The 23,623-nt window shown below is 40.0% G+C and overlaps 1 protein-coding gene across 4 annotated transcripts in view; it reads right to left on the reverse strand.

Annotated features, from left to right (window-relative positions):
* Positions 1 to 4,869: 4,869 nt before the first annotated feature.
* Txlnb (taxilin beta) overlaps positions 4,870 to 23,623 on the reverse strand; it is a 40,534-nt gene continuing 21,780 nt past the window's right edge. For all 4 annotated transcript variants that reach the window (XM_048425389.3, XM_048425391.3, XM_048425390.3 and 1 more), the window contains exons 5-10: positions 20,302 to 20,496; positions 17,838 to 17,957; positions 15,022 to 15,096; positions 9,707 to 9,799; positions 7,102 to 7,197; positions 4,870 to 5,927 (exon numbers count right to left, since the gene is read on the reverse strand). In XM_048425389.3, the coding sequence (XP_048281346.3) occupies positions 5,169 to 5,927; positions 7,102 to 7,197; positions 9,707 to 9,799; positions 15,022 to 15,096; positions 17,838 to 17,957; positions 20,302 to 20,496 (1,338 nt within the window). In that variant the 3' untranslated portion in view covers positions 4,870 to 5,168. The remainder of the gene's footprint in view (positions 5,928 to 7,101; positions 7,198 to 9,706; positions 9,800 to 15,021; positions 15,097 to 17,837; positions 17,958 to 20,301; positions 20,497 to 23,623) is intronic.

Consider the following 23,623-nt stretch of genomic DNA (forward strand, 5'->3'; position numbering starts at 1 on the left):
CCTTTTCCCTTTCTGTCCTGTAATAGAAGTGTCAAGGTCATGCATTCATCTCTTAAAAGGAAACACTCCTTAGAGAGAAGGGAACTTGACCTACTTTCATGGTCTTGAAGATGTAATCAGAAATACCCAAATTCGCAAAGATCATCCAGTGCAAGTGTATTAGCTAACTGTTGCTGTGTACAGACACCTGCGGTGTGACCTTGGGGGAATGAGAACTTACTTCTCTGTGGTTGTAGAGGTGTTCATCCATCCCAGCAGGACCAGGATGATGGAAGAACTCGGGTCACAGTGACCAGGAAGCAGACAGAAAGAGAATGCCTTCACTGCCTTGCTCTTTCTTTTCTTTTTCTTTTCCCTTGGTAGTCCATCCAGGCTCCTCACCTGTGAGACAGCACTACACGTGTTTATATCTAGTCCTCCTGCTTTAGTTAGTTCTCCCTGAAAGTCTCAGGCAGTGGCAATGCTTCACTAACCCATCCAATGCTTCTCGATCCTATCAAGTTGACAGTCAAGATTGGCCATTATAAATCCTCCTCTTTGTAAGTAAGCTTGATACAAAGGTACTTCCTTAAACCGTAACCCCAAGGTTCTCATTTTATGGATAGGTGGCTGGGTGCCCAGAAATATTAGACTTTTCTCCAAAGTAACCCAAGTAGCTGGCAGCAACTGAACACTAGGAATTCAATAATGACCCTTGGAGTAGTGTCCTCTATTAGACTTGGGCAATGCTATGCTAGGGTAACTCCTTGATTAAAATGCTAAGTGAACTGAACATACTTGGATTCTCAATGTTCTTTTAGTACATAAAGGCTCTGAGTCTCTGGACTCTTTCATATTCTGGTTGATATACTAGCACACTCCTGTGATCACAATGGTTGCTAGACTGGCCATTCTTAACAATCACTTCAGTAGAGCACAAAACTACTGCTTGTTCCACAAATTTTGGAGGGTATATAGGCTTTTGTTGTTGTTGTTTAAGAACTGTGACTTGTAAGAACATTGACTAAGTAGTCAATGCTATAACTTTTGGAATTATCATTCTTATCACTTCATAAAGAGGAGTTTGATTTTTTCATTCTTTTTGTATTTATTATGTATACAGTGTTCTGTTTGTATGTATGTCTTCAGGCCAGAAGAGGGCACCAGATGGTTGTGAGCCATCATGTGGTTGCTGGGAATCGAACTCAGAACCTCTGAAGAGCAGCCAGTGTTCTTAACCTCTGAACCATCTCTCCAGTCCCAGACTTTATTCTTTTCTTAATTACATTTGTATGTATGTTTCTAGAATTGACCTTTTAATTTTTATTTTTTGTACTGTGTCAACTTTTATTTTTGTTTGATATTTTGAGACAAGGTTTCTCCATATGGACTTAGCTGTCCTAGAACTCACTATATAGACCAGGCTGGTCTTGAAATCACAGAGATCCTCCTATCTCTGCCTCCCAGGTGCTTGGATTAAAGGCATGCACTACCACACTCCGATCAGCTATGTCAAGTTTAACTATCTCAGCTATCCATTGTCCAGTAAGTAAACCTGAAGTGTGTGGAATGGGGATTTGTGTGTGTGCTGCTACATGTTTAAATGCAAAGCATGATGTTCCTATAGGCATGGTGTTCATTTTCCGTGGGCATCCTATTTATAGCTTCTTTCACAGAGCTCTGTGTTTTGACTTATTGCTATGATCTCTCTCTCTCTCTCTCTCTCTCTCTCTCTCTCTCTCTCTCTCTCTTTATCCCTTCACCCCCTTCCCTTTATGCCCCCAAAAGTACATATGCATTTTATTTAAAAAACCCGAACTCAACCAACAATAAAATAATGCCAGATTTTTTACTTGGTATTGTTGAATCATGAAAGAATAAAACAGAAAAAAAATTAAAACCACCAGAAAACTTGGGGAAAGAAGCCTTTTTAAAGTGGTACAAACATTATCTTATTACATTTAGAAAACAATAATTCTAGTGTTTCTAGAAAGACTTGGCATCTCTAAAAACAGTTGCATGAACTTGATAAAGAGATAAATTTTCTGCTTTCAGAATGTATGAGTTGTTGTAAGGCCAAATTTGAACACAAAGAACTCAATAAAACATTCTTTACTGTTAAAATAATTCTCCCAAAGCCTATATTAAAACCTTACAGATTTCAGAGAAGCTATAGCCTCTGAAACTGTGCCAAAGTTACATACATTTGGGATGTGCTGCTGTGAAACCCTTTTGGATGAAAATAATAAACTTTGGGTGTTAGAATACTTAATTTATTGGACATCAGCACCTCCTGTTTGTTTGTCTTCCTAAGCTTTAGGACCAAGACCTATTTGTGATGATCTTACTTTATTCTTTGAAGCTCAACTCCTGTAAACAGAAGAGATTATTATGGTGAATATTTGACTTTGAGTTAATTGAATGTTTAATTTTCAGTAGTGTTGAACTTGGCTGTATATCATTATGATTATAATATACAAAGCCTCCAAAGACACATGGATTCTCAAATAATGGCATCCTTTTTTCCTCTGATTTTTTTTCCCAAATGGTATTTTTGTTATTTCCATTACTGTCTATTTCAAACAAATTTTATACAGTTTTATAATTTTTTTTTTACCATACGGCCATTGCCTACCAGCTCCTTGTGTGCCTTGGCAAACAGCCACATGCTCCTCTGAAGAATGACTTCCTGGACGAGTAGTGAGGAATCTCCCTATATCCATTCTTCTGAGTTCAACTTTTTGTTTGGTTTGTTTTGTTTTTGAGACAGGGCTTCTCTGTGTAGCCCTGGCTATCCTGGAACTCTCTCCGTTGACCAGAGTGGCCTCGAATTTACAGAGATCCACCTGCTTCTGCCTCCTGAACATTGGGATTAAACATGTGCACCACACTGCCCAGAAAGTTCAACTTCTTAAAGTAATGTTATATTAGACATTCCTCTCTTGGAGCTCCTTCTGTCTCCCTCCTTTCCAGCTCTTTTGCTTTGTTAGCCTAGTTTATTTTAGCCTAGGCTGAGTAATTTATGCTGTCAGTGTTATTAGAGGTTCTTGTCAACAATGAGAGTATAAAACTCATGTGGACAATCCCTAGTGCTCTAGCTTTGATATCTATGGAATCCTGTTGTGTTTGAATTATGAGTAGGCTCCTTCCCTTTTTTAAATTTTTATACTTCTGCCTGTACAAAAATTCTTAGAGCAGAAAATGTGTTGTCTTTGTAAGCCTCATAACTTCTATTGAAAACGTGTGTAGATTTCTGTTTTGGAAAAATAACGTTTTACTTAGCATTAATTGAGATGTGGGCCAGACATTGATACAGAAGAGGGAATTCAGAAAGAACAGATGCTTTGGATAAAGACAAAATTAGAGACAGCAAGAAGTGGGTATTTTCTTGAGATATAAGTAGCCAAAGAGGTAAGGATGAGGGCCAGAATCTGTAGTCTGAGGACATTCAACCCCTCAAGTCCTAGATTCTTTTCCCATTTCTAGTCATTTGCTCACAGGTAGCCAGGAGTAGGCTGCTTTATCACAGGGAAGTGATGCTAGGAACCTGGGAGGAAGCTGGCTCAGAAGATGAGAAGAAACATGTGAAGGGTATTACCCCCTTGTGATTTTTCTCCTTTGCTGTCCAGGGCCTCTTGCTGTCCTCTTTGAGTATATATGCCATCTCTACAGGAATTCTAACGTGCTTGCTATTTCTGTCATTTGATCAGTTGGTTAAATTTCTTTATCTTAGATTAGGTTACTTTTTCCAGCCAAAGTAACGATGGCCTAAGTATTTGCGTTATGAACCTATGGTGTGGGAGAATTGTCTGTATTCTGTCAATCATGTTTTAAATAAACGTTGATTGGCCAGGCAGGAAGTATAGGTGGGTCAACCAGACAGGAAGTAGAAGTGAGGTGAGGAGAACAGGAGAAGGCTAGGAAGGAGGAAGCCCATTCCTCCATTCCTACACAGACCACCGAAGAGGCAGGATGTCAGTTGCCCTGCTGAGAAAGGTACTAAGTTGTGTGGCTAACATAGATAAAAATAATGGGCTAACATAAGTTATAAGAGCTAATAAGTAGCCTGAGCTAATGGGCCAATCAGTTTATAATCTTATGGAATTCTCTGTGTGATTTTCTTTGGGACTTGCCGGTTGAGGGGTACTGGGCGGGACAGAAACACCAACAAGCTGGCCCTCCATGTTACAAACCTATTTCTGATTCATAAAGCATTAGTCTACTATAGTCCAGAGTGTAAGCAAGAGAACTTTTGATCAGCATATAAATGTCTTATAATGGTACGGGAGAATTGTCTGTATTCTGTCAATCATGTTTTAAATAAACGCTGATTGGCCAGGCAGGAGGTATAGGCGGGAAAACCAGACAGGAAGTGGAAATAATGCAAGGAGAGCAGGAGAATTCTGGGAGGAGGAAGTTGATTCCTCCCACTCCTGCCCAGATCACCGAAGCAGCAGGATGTGAACTGCCCCATGGCTAACATAGATCAGAAAAATGGGTTAATCAAGATGTGAGAGTTAGCCAGTAAGAAGCCTAACCTAAAGGGCCAATCAGCATTATAACTTACAGTGATCTGTGTGTGATTTTTCTCTGGGACTAAACAGCTGGGGGGCCGGGCAGGACATAAACCCCAACAAGCAGACCCCTTCATGTTACATTGCAATAGGGAAAAATTTGTAAGGAGTGAAATATACTTGTAATGTATGATGACTTTATATACATGTAAGAAAATACTTGAGTGTATATACACATGAATGTATTATTTATCCACACATGCACATGTATATTATATACACACATAAGCACAGTGTATATTATGCTATTTAAATAGAACCTGAGTATTCATTATAGCTCTTATTATTTGTGGAAATAAATGTAACACTCAGAATATTTATATATTGTAATGAGAGACCTTTAATAACAAATCTTACTGTTAATAAACTGGATTAAGGTACCAGCTTAACGGGAAATGAAATGTGCATTTTCTATGGCTATGTTTGACTGCCAATGGAAACATTAAACAATTACAGAATATTTTCACGTTACTTATAAATTGTGAATAGCAGCAAAGACTCAGCATTAAAAATGTCTTGACTCTAACTTTCTTCCTAATCCTTGGAGTTCCTTCCACAGACATTCTGCTGTGAGGAAGATGCAGCAGGGTGAACAGCCTGAAGGGTGCATGAGGCTTAGTCCACTCCATCCAGACTGGCCTCTATGGGGAACCCGGTGGAAGGGCCTGGAGGGATCTCTGTGGCTGCTGGTGGGGGTTGCTTGCCTGGCTGTGAGCCAGGCACCGCAGCAGGGACTCTCTCACTCTCTGGAGATGGTGGAGCAGCGACTGTTGTCTCCACTACATCTAGGGAGCCCAGGGCTGGGGCCTGATCAGAAGCTTTTGCCTCTGGCTTCTGGAGCTTCTGGTCCAGGAGATTCCCAGAAGACAACCCCTGGCTTTGGAGCTCTGCCCCTGCAGGGGTACAGCTGGCTGTAGAGACAGGTGCAGCCTCACAGACCATATTGGCTCCATCCTGAGGACCCACAGGAGGTTCAGGACTCCCCAAAGCAGCAGGAGGGTTCGGAAGGGCTAGTTGGGGCTGCTGGGGGGTGATGTCACTTCCATCCTGAGGACCAATCACTGCTGGTTGTCTTTCCTCTGTTTGGTCCAGTGTAGACTCTGGATGATGAAGGATGGTAAAAGCTGTGCTCAGGGTTTTTATGGAGTTTTGAACACTGTTGGCTTCCTCTGCATCTATTTCTTTATCTTCAGAGACATTTGACTCTGGCTCTTCCTCAGAGGTGTGCTGACCCTGCTCTTCCTTTTCAGACATTTTTGCTTCTCTAATTTTTTTGTAGAGTTCCTTTCTTTCTTCTTGTAAAGCACGACACAGGTTCTCCAGCCTCTGGATTTTCATCACGAAACACTCATATTCCTTAGCTCTCAGGGCTTTCTGTGACATAAACAGTCAGACACACACAAATGGCATGAGCAGTAAATTCCCTAGAATACTCTCCAGAGATAAAACTATTCGTCCCAGAATTTGTCTACTAGGTTTGAACAAATATTTATGGAAATCCACTTGGTTTTTCTGTTTTGTTTTTTGCCCTGATTGTTAGACTAATAGAATTTTAATCACCATTGCCTGTTCTTTGGAAAAGGAACATGGCAAGCCTTCTTTCTGCTTCAGTGAAGACTCTGTCAAATCTTAACCTAAATGAATCTTCTGCTTCTAAGAACTGGAGGGTATAAGCAAGCATTTGAATGAAATGAGTGAGACGGACTGGGGCTTCACCCTCAGGACTCCTGTATGTGTTTTAGAGAATATGTCTTTTTCCTAGACACACTGCTGTATGCTAATCGCAGCAGCCATTTGACTCGTGTTGATGAATCATGAACACATGTCTTAGGAATTGGTTGCAACTAGGAATGAATAGTTAAAGTGTTAATTATAACCACAGAAACTCGCCACATGCTTTTTCATGATGTTGGCTGCTTCAACTGTTCAGTTCTTCTTTTCTCTGGTAATAGTGGCGTGGCTGTGAGCATGGACCTGATCCTAATCATCTTACTACTTACTCCCACCCCAGGTACCTTTTTTACTTGTTAACACGAAGGGGTCTTCACATGTAAGCCCTGTCACTCAGTTCAGAGCTTATATATCTTTGCCTTTAGAGCTGAAAAAGCCTGCAGGTTCCAGCATAATAGCAGCAATCTAATACCTACTGGAGCAGTTTTTAAAAGGCTTTCTTCATATCTGTCTATAAAATAATTTATATATGGGATATCTGGGTTGGTGTCTTCTCTCAGTACGGTCAAACCAATCCATTCATTGTACTTGCTGAGTGCTAAACCGTAGAAATTCAAGGTCAAGTAAAACCTCCATCAGAACCTTTATCTTCCAGCAGGCCTGGTGCTACAGCTTTCTACTCAATAATCCTGTGACTAAGGTTTACAAAGGTCTTTGACTCTTCCTTAGATTTCTAAATGACCCTTGATCCTATTTTCACTATATTAAAATGTGTCACATCTCTCTTGAAATTCAGCCTGTGTTCAAACATAATCACTTGCACTAGTAGGTTATAGTGACTATTGTGATAGGATGGGGGAAATGGATAAAAGCTTACCTCTTCAATCATGTCCAACAGAGCTTTGTTACAGTTCTCAAATCGGGCTTTCCATGTGGCTGTATCCTTCTCCAGCTTCTTCATTTTTTTAGTTGTCTACAGAAATTAGAGTGTTTTAGTGTTAATCCTGAGGAGTTAATGTCTCTAGGAAGCAATTAGTTCCACATGTGACACCAAGGGCAGTCTTTTTGCTACCAGCTGGCGAAGCAAACAAATGTTCAATGTCAACAATGAAGATTGTGGAAGAGGAGTGATTTATTTCTGAGTCCTCTAGATCAGTAATGAATAAACTTATCTGCACAGGAGCCAATTCAGGAGGAAAGAAACTACTTAGGAACACATTGTTGTTGTTGACTTCTCTTTCATTTAAAGTAAAAAATTTCCTTCGTGAGACCCATGAATACGCTTGCAATTTGAATCAGTTACTTTATTGAATAGAAGCTATCACAGTGAGAAAGCTGGAGTTGCTTTTAGGTATTAAATTGTAGATAATAATTTGTGTGTACACAAAAAGATGCTTTTCATCTTCTCTTTATTTATGCTTATAGGGTAAATTTAGGTGAGTTCACAGAATGATTGTTACACATTTATTTCATCTTTGAAACAGTCCTATGAGAAAAGCTCCATTTTCCTCCCTATTTAATAAATGGGGAAACTGAGGCTCAAGGACATGTATTAATATCTAAGTGAGTTAGCAAAAGAGATCCCTCATTTTCTGCAACAAATGAAGTCATTTTTAGTCACTGTGTGTAAATGTGGATGATATGGAAGTGATCAAATCTTTTTTTTGAGTGTAAGATTACTGAATATTATTTATTATAGTATCTCTTCTCTGCTTGTATAAATTGAAGGGTAATGGTCAGATGTCATTCCCTTTCGTGAACCACACCTGAGTGCTTGCTTCTTTTTTATTTTTATTTCAGTTATTTTTGAGACCAGATTTCATTTTGTTTTCCTGGCTGTCCTAAACTTGTGCTGTAGACCAGGCTAGCCTGGAACACATGGAGGTCTGCCTGCCTCTGCCTCTTGAGCAAGTGCTAGGATTAAAAGTGTGTGCATCCATGTATAGTTATATGCTTGTTTGTTGAGCAAAGTTATCTTAGGCACCCACTGAGGCCAGAGGCTGAGCCCAGACTATCAGCTCTTGCTCTAAGAGAAGCTAGATGAGTCTTGAATGGATTTTTTGTTTGGATCATATGTCAGCCAGATTAGGATTTGTCAATTTAAGAGGTTAATTTAATAATTTGATAAAAGATATAGGATCATATTGAAAATTACACAAACATGCATACCAGGGGTTTTTGTTATTGTTTATTATCTGGGAATTATTGGGTCCATAAATTAATTTCAGATTAAGAACACTTGATTTAATATCTTGTTCTCAGAATATGCAATCTTGAAATAAAATTTTAATATTATCACTCTAGAATTAAAAAAAATAACTAATGGATAATTCTATTCAGAACCAAGAAAACTAACAACAAATATTAGTGTAAAGGTTACATTTTTTCACTAAAATAGATTTTGAAGGATACTTCTTTCACTTATAATTAATGCCATTGCCTGTTCAGAAACACAATTTGTGTGTATGTGTGTGTGTGTGTGTGTGTGTGCATGTGAGCATGTGTGCATGGTTATATTTGTATAAGTCAGAGGACAACTATTAGGAATCAGTCAGTTATCTTCATCCACCTTGTTTTGGGTCAGGGTCTCTCGTTCCGCTGCTATGCCTCCCTGTGCTAGGCCAGCTGGCCCATGAGCTTCCAGACTATTTTTCTGTTTCTGCTTCCAATGTTGCTGCAGGAGTTGTAGGATCACAGATGTATCATCACCTCACCCAGCTTTGAACATGGTTCCAGGGATCTAAACTCAAATCATCAGACTTGTACAGCACGTGCTTTCATCTTCTGCCCTCAGAGACAGGATGCTGGTGCTGGCTTTCTGTTGTGAAGATACTGTTCTAAATATAATGTTAATATTATGTCTGTTGGTAGTATTTGTACCTTATGTTTGTAAAAGGTTTGCAAAAACTTTTAATAGATTAATTTAGTTGTACTTCACAGTTTTGTGAGTTATGCAAAAAATAACATCTCAGTTTATAAATAAGAAAAATAAAATTTAAGAACAGTAACTAAATAGCCAAACAGCACTAATAGAATAGTTACAAATTCAGCATTTGAACTTACTCTTCCATCTTCTTATTCATATTCTTATCCATCAGTTATATTACAATTATGGGAAGGAAAATATCAACACTACTGTTGTATTTTTAGGTACTTAAACATTTGTTTTTAATCATTAGAAGGTGAGACTTTTAAACTTAATGTAATTCTGTCCTTTTTAAAACTAGCTATCAAGATGAAAAAAATATTGTTCATTCCAGAAAAAAATGAATCCTAGCATTTTGAGACTGTTGATTAGGTTGATTTACTGGAAAAAAAATTTTAAAGACAAAAAACCACACCCACTGGAAGTCTTTTTTCTGCTTATAAAAATTTCACTGCATTGTGAAATGCATTAAAATACCTTAGCCAGAGAAAAATGAATGCAAAGAATTGCCTGTCAAAACAAAAAATGTCAATCTTCATGGATTCGCAGTACTCACTTTATCCATTTCCTGCTTGAAAGTGGCAAACACTTCGTTGCTTTTTGACAGTGTACTCTGGAACTCCTCAAACCTTCCTGAGTAGAGAGTGAGCTGTAAACAGAGGAAAGAGTACATCTATTTTAGGGCTACTTTCAGAATGCTTCCAGGAAAAAAAAATGTCATTGTTCATTATTTGAGAAGAAAAATGATTTAAAGGCATTCTCAATACAGGGTTAGTCATATGTTCAGTTACTATGTTTACTACGAGGTCAATGTAGCTTGGTGAACACGATTGAAATTTTTCATTTAAAAATTTGTGTGTGTCTGTGTGTCTGTCTGTCGTCTCTCTGTCTATAGGTGTCTTCTATAGCTCTCCACCTTACCATCTGAAAGAAGGTCTCTCAGTGTGGCTAGAGCTTGCCATTTCAACTGCACTGGCTGGCCAGGAAGACCCAGGAATCTTTCTGTCCCTTCTACCCATCAGTGCTGCAGGTATAGACATGTATCATCGGGCTTTTACATGGGTACTTGAGGTTCAAACTCAGGTTCTTATTCTTTTGCAGCAAGCTCTCTACTCACTCAGCCATCTTTCCAAACTCATCGCCATTCCCTCCGCTCCAGTTTCCCCCTTATTCCCCTCCACAACCTTTTTTCTTCCAATTTCTTGTGCTCTATCTTTGGAAGAATCTATTGATGCCTCTTAACATTGTCTAAAATGTTTTTAAAGAATAAAGTAACATAAATCATTACAGTTTTATTAACTCTTAATTTTTACAAACATTTATTGATCACGGAACATACATAAGCACCACATATATAGATATTTATTTAATACATGGGTCTTGTTTTTGAGGTTCTTGCACTCCTAATGGGAAGACAAACTCAATGAACAACTTGACTATGAGATGTTTAATACAAATTACCAAGTCAGAGCTTTATTTGCCTTGGATTTTCCATGTAATCAACTTTTACAGCCTAAGCTAATAAATAGCTGTAATCTTAAGTTATATACATTTCCATGCCCTGACCCAAGAATGCATATAATAATCATTTGCTGAAAACAACAAGTAGAGATCAAAATCAACCTTATACATGACTATCTCCCATAAATATTGAAAGAGGCCTTTGGATATTTCTTGATAGTGTTTATTTGTTCTTTGTTATCTGGGTCAGTTGAGGTCATTGAGATCAGCTGGAGTCAAGGATGACTTAATCCCTTAGACAACTGTTAATAATTTCTGTAAAGGTCCTTTCCATTCCTTTCCCATGTGATGTTTTCTGTGCTGTTCAATAATTACACAGCAAAGCCCTTCATTGGGGACAGACAAAGGGACAGGAACAGACTCACAAGACAGTTTCCAGGCAGGCAACAGATTCAGGTTCATACAACAGGTCCACCAGGATGAAAGAAGACACAGGGAGAGTGAAGTAGAGAATTCAAACCTGGCTCATGGTGCTGAAATGCTAGCTCAGAGGTTAAAACTTAGGGTCACAACCAAAATGTCAAATCTGGATTCACTCTTGATTAAACAATAACAAGGGTCAGTGCTTTGATTTCTTTCCTTTACGTGACACCAACGCAGATCTATTATTGACTGAATTTATTATTGTGTTCAAGTCGATGCACTAACTGACAATAGTAAAACAAATGTTTTAAATATATGTATTTAGTATGTGACGTGTGTGTGTGTGTGTGTGTGTGTGTGTGTGTGTGTGTGTGCCATGGCATGCACGTGGAGGTCAGAACACTCTCAGGAGTTGTTTTTCTCCTGGCCCCTTGTAGGAGTGTGCTATGTAGCAAACTCGGGTTGTCACGTTGTCACATTTTTACCAAGAATTGGATATTACTTCATCACCTTTAGTTTTTACTAGGTTACTCCAATTGCCCATTTTTGTTTTGCTTTGTTTAAAGATTCAATTGTGTGAAAATATACACAAAATTAATCACCCTAACCATTTGAAGTATGCAGATCAACACCGTTATGCTCGAATTGTTGTGCAGCCATCTCCAGAATGTTTTCATGTTGCAAAATAGAAACAATGCCACATTAAACAACTCCATAGACGTTAAACAACTTCTCATATACTCCTTTAAGTGGTCATGTTTTAATATTCTCCTTTTCTTCCTATTGGACCTCTTTATCAAAGACAGGACAATTTATGTAGCTTATCAATTGCTTAGGTAACTAGCACCAATGCTATTTTATTCTAACTAAAATTTTGTACTTCTTATTTCCTTGGTTGATATTTATACCGTAGAGTTGGCCTTCTATTATCATGTTGACACAATGTGTGTTTCATTTGACAGGAGCTATTTCCAATTTCACTGTGGGGTTTCAAAGAAATGTGGAAAGGAAATCGAGAAGTCATGCCAGGAACATGCCAGGGACAGAAATATAAACAAGTACTTCATGGTTAAAAGTTACAAAAATTGCTGCAAAATATCACCTTAAGCCAAAGGGCTCACTTTTATTTTTTTTATTTCCTTTTTTGTTTTTATATTCAGTTATTTGTGTTTGGGGGTTCATGAATGTTATGTGGATCAGTGGAGCACAGAGTATAACTTTCCAGGGCTGGGAATCAGCTCTCTCTACATATGGGATCTGGGGAATCACCAAGCTTGGCAGTAAGTGCCTGTACCCACTGAACGATATCAAGCTGGTCCTCATGTATTGCTTTATCTGAACACCAAGTTCTAGTTAGAGGAGGAAATGAATGGAACTGTGCCTAGAAGTTATTTAGTAAGACTATGAGGTTTGACATGAAAACAAGTCCTATCCCCAGACCTGTTGCTGAGGGCTTTCCCCTTGTCTATAGCTAAGGAGAAGCTATCTGAGTCTAGAGACTATGATTATACTTTTTAAACAATTTCCTCCCTGATCTTTCCCCTTGGGTGGTTGTTTGTGTCTGTGCTGTCAGATACTGCTGACATTCCACATTTGCTACTCTCTTCACCCTAACTGATCTGATGACACCCCATTAGTCATGACTGTTGTATCTAACTGATCATCTATAACAGCTGCTGTTGCCTCGGTTTATATAACTGAGAGCCAGACACCGCTTTCCTAAGTGAGAAACGCGTTCCCAGCTCGCCAGTGCTGCCTCATGATTGAAAGTGACTTCCAATCTAGGAAAACAAGTAAACTGTCCTTTGGTATTTTTCTTGCTCAGGTCTTAAAAGTGGGCATCAAGCCCTTGACTTCCTGCTGTACCTACTCCTTTAAGGACAATTAGAAACAAGGGAAGCGTGTAATAGAATTCGGTTATGTAAGTTGGACAGGTAACACGGCACTTCTGTGGAAAGAGCCAGTAACTCTGATCTTAATACCTGGACTCATTCAGGATCAGTGGGTGAGTGGGGGATCAGGAATGTCCGCCAGGTAAATACTTTCCAAGTTTGAATGGATAGAGTTGAGAAATCGTGCTGCATCTCTGTGTTTTTATTTCCCACATCATTAAACTCTCAGATCCTTGGTTCTATTGAGATGGTTCAGTCAGTAAAATGCTTGCTGTGCTAGCATGAGACTCTGACTCCGGATCCCCAGCACCCACCTTAAAGAAGCCAGGCACAGCAGTGTGATGGAATTACTAAAGAAACGGAAATAGGCGGCCATGGGTAGGGCTCGCTGGCCAGCTAGTCCGACCAAATTGCATAACTCCAGATTCATTTCAAGACATGTCTCAAAACATGAGGTGGACGGTGACTGAGGAAGATACATGATACTGATTTTTGGCCTCCACATACACATGTGCAGATGTGTATACTCACACACAAGGACATGGACATGCCACATATCTACACATAGACACAGCTGTTGGCAGCCATATACACACACCCTGGACCCTGTTGGCAGCTGAATAAATTGCTCTGTAGTCTAGAAACTAATATTAATCTATTCTATTCAAGTTAATTACCGGCCTTTAGCGAAGTGATTTCTTGTAGTAGACAATGTGAACAATGCCTAGCTTGAAGTTATCCAATGTTTCTCTCAAGCTCAGTGTTGCTAGTGGAGCAGAGATGGGCCAGAGGCTCCGGCTCGACTCTCTGGCTTTTCTCTATCCGTCGACAGCAGAGTCATACCTTTCCCCCACTGTCCACAGGTTAGAGGCCCACCACTGCTTGCACTCTCAACACCGTGATTTAATGAGTTCTACGACCAACTCAAAGGTAGCCCTGAGCTTGTACCTCTGAACCCTGTGGTTCTATGAAAATCCAGAAACATTATCTTTCAAACCTCTAAAAGTTGGAAAACTTTTCTTGAATGTTTTCAAAGGATGGATTTTATAGGAGAAAACAGTTTTCCATCATATTCTCTGTACACATTTCATAAATATGCTTTAGGAAGGCTATCCCGGGCAATGTCACCTGTATGTATGTTAGATGCAATTTGTTTATCCTTGATATATTTTACAGTAAATGGTATTTGTTGAATTTGCTTATTTATACAGAAAGTATGTACCTTTTGTTTTTTTATTTACTTAATTATTTTTACAAATAGTAGAATTTTAAAGTCAGGGCATAAACATTTACAGTCTTAATGCCAAGATGAAGTTCAACTTCTGATGCCCTTACCTTCCATCCATTTTCTCTGTGAACTCCCATCCCTTTAGGACTTGGGCATTTCTCCCAACATCAGGTCAGAGTCCCTCTATGGCTTGTGACAGAGAATATTTTCCAGGAGGGCCAGAACCCTGTGCCAATAAGGAAGATGGATTTCCCTGGCTTTTGCACACAGCCAGTTGTCCCAGGTGGTTATAGTTTTGAGCCTGAAATGGGAATTCTAGTAATCTGACAAATATGCTAATGACACCTGAAGCCAAATCAGAAGGATTCCTGATTTCCCACCACTCCTAGTCAGTCTCTGATTTAAAGGTCAGTCTCTGATAACACAGAAACTTGGCCTCCATTTTTCTCATTTTCTTGGTGTTATAGACAGTATCCAAATGTGAAGACTATTTAGGATTGACAGTTATAAATGATGCTTCTGAACAGGTTTACATTTCTCCTCACCTTGGTTGTGCAGTGGATCAGGTGACAGAAAAGAAATATGAGAGAGAAGTGGGAAGCTGGACTTTAGCTTGCTGTGGCTGACCTCTTCACTGACATCATTTGCCTGTGGACCTCTGGCCTATGTAATGTTGGTGGCATCATTTCTTTTGCATAGGCATAACACTCTACTTTCTTAAGTATAACAAATGTGAAGTTGTTCATGTCTCATCCCCACTCCCCACGCCCTGCCACTGTAAAGCTTTGCACAGGGATCTTGAGTCCCAGCCCCTTGGTACCAGAAGAAGACCACCCCAACCCTCCATATTTTGTCTCCTCACTTCACCTGAGACTGTAGCACTGTCTCTTGTTCCTTCAGCACTTTGGCCTGAAGTTTCCACTCTGCTGCCTGGTTCAACAACTAGGAGAAAAGAGAATGCGTGGGAAGAAAGTCTAATTGTTTCAAATTGTCATTTGTTTACCATATATGTATAAAACTTTCTTCTTACACTTTGTCCCTTAAGTATTTTTTTTTGAGGAGAGAGATTTTTGCAAAATATAAGTTAACAAAGTTAAAGCTAAGAAAACAATTAGTTTAATATGTTTGCTTTCCCAAGGAAAACTGGTGTCTTTAACAAAAAAAAAAAATTAAGGATCCAAATCAAGTATCAATCACTCAAAATGTAACCTCTCTCCAGTCTCATTAGTGAAAAAATTCCCTAGAAATTGCAGGAGCTACCCAAGCAATCCTCTCCCACAACCATCATCAACCTTAGTTTGAGCAGCTCCAGACTCTTCCACCGGGGCCTGACTGCATGCAACTGGTCCATGATATTAGGACATAGTTTTTCTCCAACACAGCCACAGCACACGTGATGCATTAAGAAATACACATTCCTTTTTTTTACCCATGGTTCTTGACATAGCCCTTCAAACGTGTGTCTGACTCTCCTCAGGGGATCACTAACGGGTAGACTCCCTCTGGAGAATAGAATCTAGGATGTATAGGGCACCGTTGAAATCAGTGCTTTTCCAATACCCAAGATGGTTTGGTTGCCAGTGACCCATGCAGCACATTTGAGAAATGGGGAAGTTGGATGGGTTGTTCTGAACCTAAGAGTCCTCTAGTCCTAAGAGTCCTCATCTCTCTCCCACGAGGAAGCCTTTCATAAGTAGCCACTGTGGTTAGACATGGTGGAACTGGGAACAGATGGGCAAGCATGTTGTTTTGAATTAAGGTCATATTTGTTTATCTGGTTTGACGCACAGCTATAGTCTTTGGTTTAGGTTTGGATCTTCTGGTTAGAGGTCAGAAAAGTTTTTCATTTGGTTTGTTTGGTTTTGGTTTTTTGGCTTTGGTTTTTTTAAAAATGAAAGTCTACAGTGTGCCATGAGAATTCTAGTTGTTTTCCAGATAATTGTGCAGTATCCTAGAGATACTAGTCAAGTATACACTATTGGTCCTAGGAGAGGCCCAAGACACTGTGGGGTACAAGACCTGTAGGCCCCTCTGGCCATCTGAGGATGTGGTAGAGGAGTGCTGGTGCCCACTCTTGGAGCCAGCGGTGCCAGTCTGTTGGATATCTCCGATTATTCTGTTTGTATGGAGAAACCTCCAGTTTGGGCTTGATGTCTCAGCAGAAGTGAGGCGTCATTGCTGCAAACTGAGAACAGGGAGTGGGGTGAAGGTAAGGTGGGGGTTGATGGGCTTTGAGAACTGGCAGTGAGGGTTTGTTATTCAAATTTTCTTTTTTCTGTCATATTTTGCAGTTGCTATGCTAACAAATTAAGCGATTCTAGTCTATTTCAGCTAAACAGTTTCTGGTCAGATGTTAAGTGGCATCATTTGAGTAACAGGTCTAACAACTAACTGTCTTACAGACCTCTCAGTCTTCACACACACATACACAGACACACACACACACACACACACCTCGCCCACCTCTCTTTTCCTCCAGCTATTGGTGTATATTTCACACACTGAAATATACCTCTGAATATGATGCAGGGCCACAGAGAGCTTAAGGCTGGGAACAGGTGCATATGGGTTTGAAACACACTATTTCTCTTAGCAGCGTGAAACCTTAAGCTCTGTACCGTCTTTGAGCCTCAGTTTTGTCATCTGTGCAATGGTCTTGTAGCTTTCGGTGGTTACTTGGAGGTAAGAACAATAAATGCCACCACTCAGTTTCCTTAACCTGATACTCGGAAGTCAGCCTTGATAGCACCCATGCTCCACATTGCCATCCTCTTTGGAGTGATGGCTGCTTTTACCCTGAGGTAAACTTCCCTGTCATCTCCGTCTCTTCTTCTTAGCTGCCACCTTCCTAATCCAGGCCATCATCAAACCTCATGTGGATTGTTCTGGGAACCCCTGCCTTCTTTGTTTCTAGTCCGCTGTCCATTCAGGAGACACATTAACCTGTCACATGGGGAGCCGGTGGTGTCACTTCCCTTTCTAGAATGCTCAGTCATTTCCCATTATATTTGGAATAAGATCCAACCGCCTCCCCAAACTCTACAAAGCTACCCAGTCGTACCCTGATTACCCCACATCTTGAACATTTCTCCACCCACATGCCCCACCTTCTCTGGCCCTCCCCTGAGTGAGGGGGATGCCGTGGTAGGTCTAACATCAAACCTTGTCGGTGACAAGATACCACTGTTGGAGGAGACTCCCACGAGGCAGTTCCTCAGAAGGCAGAACATGGCTCATACACCCTCGCCACCTGTCCTGATCACTCAGGCTAAGGAAGGCCACCTCCAGTCCCACCTCAGGTCTTCCTTATTTGCCTAATAACTTACTATTATCTAAATACCCTTCCTGGTTTGCTTGTTACAGCTTGTCTCTTCCCACTCTGCCTCTAATCTGCCTGGTAGGAGATGGCCCTTCTCTGTCTTCTTCACAGCTATTATCTAGCACCTCAGATGCTCTCAGCAGATAATAGGCACTTGAAAAACACTTGTTGAGGATGCTGAGTGACTGTTCTGTGTGAATAATGAAATAGGCCCAGTGTCTCCTACTGGGCTAGCCCATTGACTTCCCTGCAGATGCATGGGCTTTTATGTGAGTGTAGCGATCTGCCATGTCAGACTGCTTTCCTGGAGAGCCGCTGACAATGAGATGAATTGCATATGAACACCGACTAAAAAGATAAATACATATTCCTTTTCCCGTCTGTGCCGCTCCTCGGCTTCCTGCATCATTTCTTGGGCCTGTTCAAGTTTCGCATCCACCAGCTTCTGCTGCAGTTCTCTGTGTTTAAATATTTTGTCCAGATGCTAAGGGAAAAGAACGCATAAAAGCCAGGCTTATGAGCAATGCTTAGAAATGCAAAGATGGAAAATAACTCACATGAATACAAATTTCCTAGTCTTTATCATTCTAAAGAATAAACACTCTGGCCTCTCTAAGGGCTTTATATTAAAGCCATAAATTGGTGAGGAGCCCCCCCCTTGCATTGTTCAGAGGAAGCTTCAAAAGGTGGAGGTGACAGACGTCACCAGTATTAATGCCTAAAGGTACCAACATGATTTTTCTCAGTTTGATAGCCAGTTGATATGATGCTATTGATTATGCTTGTCCTCCCAGACAATGCTCCACTTTTCTCTGGCTTGGAAATGTAGCCCTTTTCATGACTGTACAGCCTTTTTTTTTAACCATAAAATGAATATAATTTATCATGGTGAATTCTCTGTGTATTTGTCTCAAGGGATGTAAGAAAGCCTTGTAGTACCATCATGTAGTCCCTAGATGTGTGTGGCTAAGGCCCACACACTTAATGTTTTGCTTACTTTGTTTGAGGCTAATGTAGTTTGGACCTGAATGTCCCCCCAAAGGCCCAAATAGTAAATGCTTGGCACTTTGGGATGTGGTATAAATTCAAGAGGAGGGGCTTGCTAGGAGACCCTCTAGTCTTTGGCAGTTAGTGCCCTCTCTTCCCAGTTGCCATGAGGTGAACAGCTTGGCTTTTCCCCACCTCTCTCACCATGGTGATGCGCTGCTTTGTCATAGGCCCCAAAGTGACGGGGTCACTTGCTTCTGGACGGAAGCCTTTCAGTCTGTGAGCAAGAGCAAACTCTCTTCTAGTGAGCTGAGTGTATCAAGTATTTCTTACCATAAAGGAAAGCTGGGAAACCCAGAGAGATGACATGACCTGGGCTCATCAATAAACTGATAAGCAGTCAGTCTCTGTCCTTCACATCTTGACCTCTAGATTACCTGTTTGAAGGCTATCTTGACTGTTAAAATGCCTCCTTCAGGAAGGGGACAGATGAAATATTGGATTGGGCTTTACATAGAACCAGTGCTGGGGATGTAAACTAGTATTGCAGGCCATGTCTAGCTGACCTTTCTCAGGAAATAGACATTTTCCCTTTGGTTCTTCCTTTCTTCTTTACACCTCTATCCCAAATGAACTCAAACCTTGTGACAAGAGAAGATGATAGCTAAGCATTATGGTTTGCTGTGAAGGGTTTCCTGACTGCTGTGACAATGTGATCCTGACTCAAATATTATTTTCTGGACAAAATCTTAGAATATTACCAACCCAGCTCTTTGTTGTCTCAATGTAAAATACTGAAAATGAAAATCTTTGTGACTGTAAGTGATATAGTTTCCAGGCTGCTGAATTCATACGTAAAATGTGGAAACGATAGTGTGGTAGCTAATATTGATAATTTGATGGGATCCAGACTCACTGGGGAAGAAAAGACTCCCTCTTTAAGGGACTGTCTACATTTGACTAACTTCTGGGTTTGCCTGTGAGGGACTGTCTACATTTGGCTAACTTCTGGGTTTGCTTGTGAGGGATTGTCTATGTTTGGTTAATTTCTGGGCACACCTGTGAGGTACTGTCTAGCTTGGTTCGGTTAATTGAGGCAGGAAGACCCACCTTGACTGTGGATGGCGCTGCTTCATGGCCAGGAGTCCTAGGCTGTTCTGAGCATGGGAATCCATTGTTCTATATGTTTTATCTGTGGACCCTGTGGAACCGGCTGGCTACCTGCTCTGCTCACCATTCCTTCCCATCCTACTCCCATACTGTCCATGCCACAGTGGAATAATCCTCCAAAACTGTAAGCCAGAATTTACCTTGCCTTCCTTATTTTGCTTCATTTTAGATATTTGGTCACAGAAAAAAGTTACATAAAGTAACTTCTATAGATAGTATTTTCTGTTTGACAAAATAACATATTGTCTGCAAAGTATACTGCCTAATACATTGCTTGACACACATTAAACACTAAATAAATGATATTATAATTATTACATTATTAATGCTAGTATCAGCTAGTTAATTGAGATGGCACGGTGATCCTAATGAAGACCGTAGAGTTATCTCTTGTCTGCATGGAAAGGATTTTTAAAGGGCCAAAGCACTGTGCAGGATAAGTGTGCCCACGATCTACCACTTTAGGTTTACTGCTTTTATTTTGAAGTGAGTTCAGCCAGGTGTTTTGTAGGATTGCCTGCTTTTGTTTTGGTTAGTGAAAGAAATCCAATCTTAACTATTAATTAATTGAGAGGGCTGACCATGAATTGTCTCTTAACCGAGCCCCTCCCTTTCACAACCCAGATCTGGGCCTGCTTACAGTTCTGTGAGCTGTTTGATGTGGTTCTCACCTCCTCCCTGAGCTCATACTGGTCGATGATGCTTTTCAGTTTTTCTGCGAGCTCCGTGTTCTCCTGGCAGAGCTTCATGTTTCGCTCACTCTGTTGCTCGATCTGAGTCTGGATATCTGTCAGGGTAGTCTGAAAATGACTCGTGATATCCTTCCTCTTCTCTTCCTCCTCACGTGCGCGCTGGAGGGTTTCCTCCTGTGGACGAATAGGACAATTGTGCCGGTTTAGAAGCGCCCATGGTTTAGAGGCCTCAGGGTAAGGTCTCAGAGAGAGTCAGTGAGCAGAGTAAGTGGGGCGTTTCTCTTCAGTTCTCTGCAGCTAAAGTTGCCCAATCCCCAAGTAAATGTATCAGGGCACTCCCAGGACAGTCACAGGCAGTCCTGTGCTAGCAGGCCTCCTTAAAGATGGCAGTCTCCTGCTGAGTGAATGGCCAGCAGTGACTTCTGACAGACAGTCACATAGTCACAAAACTTTGATCTCTTACTTGTGGCCTGGGAAAAAAAAGCCCACTGGGATTTGGTGAGCCATGGCCACAGATCATGAGTTGTTTGACTGGTGTGTTGCTATGAGGTGGGAAGCCATCGATGTAATATTACTCTATAAAGCCATGGAATACTGACCACATACTTGTATCACCCAGATGATATAAGAATAAGTGATCATAATATAAACTTTTTCTTTCTTTTAGGTTTTGTTTTCATTATGTGCATGTCTCTGTCTATGTATATGTCACATACATGTGGGGACCCAGAGAGGCCAGAAGAAGGTGTTGATCCCTGGAATTGAAGTTACAGGTGACTGTGAGCTGCCTCACATGGATGCTGGGGACTGAACTTCGGCCCTTCGCAAGAGCACCAAGTTTTCTTAATAAGAAAAGGTATTATCAGGAAGCTTTGATACACATTCAAAAATATAAAAGGGAATCTTCCCAAATACGATGGCTGTTTTATTTCTAGACAGAACTGTCATTTTAGGTATCATCTGGGATAACTAAAATACTTGTGACGTAAATTTTGAAATAGGCGGCAGTAAGTTTGAAATCTCTTTAACTCTTAAATGGTAACAATGAAATATTTTCTCAGCCCCCCCCCCTTACCACTTGTTACCATCAAGAAATTGGAAGTTTGCTTTTATATTATTTCTGTTCTTTTTCTTCTTACATCAAAACTCCACATTCATTGCTAACCACTAATAATGTGCCCAGATTCCTCTCTCTATACCAAGAACTATCTGCGTTGTAATTAATTGTTCCTTTCATCCTTTTATAATAGAGGGTTTGCTCTTGCTATATTATCCCAAAGATAGGCACGTTTTCACTACTGACAGATGATACGTGCATTTTCGGATTCCTTTCAGTCCTGGTTAATTGTTAATAGGAAAGCTTGTTTCATTGTTGGCAAGTAAAATTACACTGCATTTAGTTGCCTACCAACTTCAAATTATGTAACAGGATTTTAAAAGAGAAAATTATTTTAGCAGGAGTAATTGCACAAACCTTTATTAGGATAGAACAATGTGATCAAAACAGAAACTGATCTGGAAAATACATGCTCTGGAAGGATTTTCACTTAACACTCATTTCCAACTTCCCTATATAATAGTATATTTCTTGACTTGTCGGCCACCAGAATTGTAACTTCCTCATGCTACAGCCTCTCAGAGATATTATAAAAGACACTTCCTGAAGCTGGGCAGTGATGGCGCATGCCTTTAATCCCAGCACTCGGGAGGCAGAGGCAGATTGATCTCTGTGAGTTCGAGGCCAGCCTGGTCTACAAGAGCTAGTTCCAGGACAGGCTCCAAAGCTGCAAAAAAACCCTGTCTCAAAAAGCCAAAAATAAATAAATAAATAAGAAAAATAACACTTCTTAATCTCAAGACTATTTGAGATAATATTTATCTTTGTATACCAATTCTTATTACATATATCACTAAAAATGATTGCAGCCATTAGTGAAAGAGTAACTGAACATACCAGTCAGAGTGATTGTCACCTCATTGCTTCTGATATACTTAAAAGTTCCAAAATTATGAATTGTTGGACTATAGACCATGTACTTAATTTCATTTTTATTTATAAAGATTCCATGTGTAAGTGGAAAAAGCTATGTCATGCTCCTGAGAACATTTGAGATTTTCCAGATGTTAGCAAGTTATTAAACATGTGTCAAGTGACTCAGTTCTGGTTTATTAAATGTCAGCTTGAATTTGGTACTATATTGCCTCCCCCGCTTTTAATAGAAGGAGGAATACAAGGTCTTGTGAGGTAGCCCAGACTATCTTTGCACTCGTGACCCTCCTGCCTCATTCTCCCAAATAATAACATTCCAAGCTATGTTGTTTTTGCAGCTAGATAAAAAGCGTTGCTAAATGTTATTAAATTGATTTCATTAATAAATAACTTGCTGTCACTTGGACAATGTCTGAGATAATTTTTTAAATTAATCAAGAATATATGCAAAGAAGATATTACTAAGACTGAGAGGCAAAAGCTGAAAACAACTTTGCAAACAACATCACGTATCTTAAAACTGATGCTGTGCGTGGCAAATAATCCATAGGTATTCAGTAAATGTTTATTTACTGATTAATACATTATTAACTTGTGTACAGACACATGAGTAGCTTGGATGAGATGATTTCTATAGTCCTTTCCACATTAAAATTCCTTGATAGTCTATTAACAAATACTACTTGTTTATTTACCAAAATCATATCCCTTAAGCCACCTACCCACAATGTACTAGAATGTTCTTTTTCAATATAGTACCAGGCTCAAAATGTACTCCTTTAAGTACTTGTAGGAGTTGCTGAAATGAGTACCTGGCTAAGACCTTCACTGGCCTTTTTCTAAATTGTCCCAAATTGTTAAGGTTTGTATTTGTGTTTCACTCACTGAGGGGGGAAAACTTTATAAGAAATGTAAAAGTTAAAATGTATGATGGTTTAAAGACCTGACTCTGCATTCTTTTTCCATGCCATCCCAAGCTTCTAAAGCTTGGACTTTAAAGCCAGGTACTGAGACTGCCCTAATAGCATGGACAAAGAAGGCCATGCCAAGTTTAGTTTTCTACAAAGAACAGCCTTGAACTCAGGAGGCCAATTGGCACTTGATATATTGTAATTTAAATTTCTCGCCCCTTCCCCTTTTAAACAGATTTTAGCTTGTAGGAAGACTTGGAAACAGACTGGGATATGTTCACCTTCCCTAGAACATCTACCATCTTTCAGATAGGAAGAGTGAGAAATTCTGGGAAACTGTATAACCACTGAAAGATGAGAAGAAAATTCAAGGAAAAGAGTCAGAGAGGGAGAAAAACCT

This window comes from Myodes glareolus, chromosome 1 (genome assembly GCF_982192425.1).
Source record: "Myodes glareolus chromosome 1, mMyoGla1.1, whole genome shotgun sequence".
Lineage (NCBI taxonomy): Eukaryota > Metazoa > Chordata > Mammalia > Rodentia > Cricetidae > Myodes > Myodes glareolus.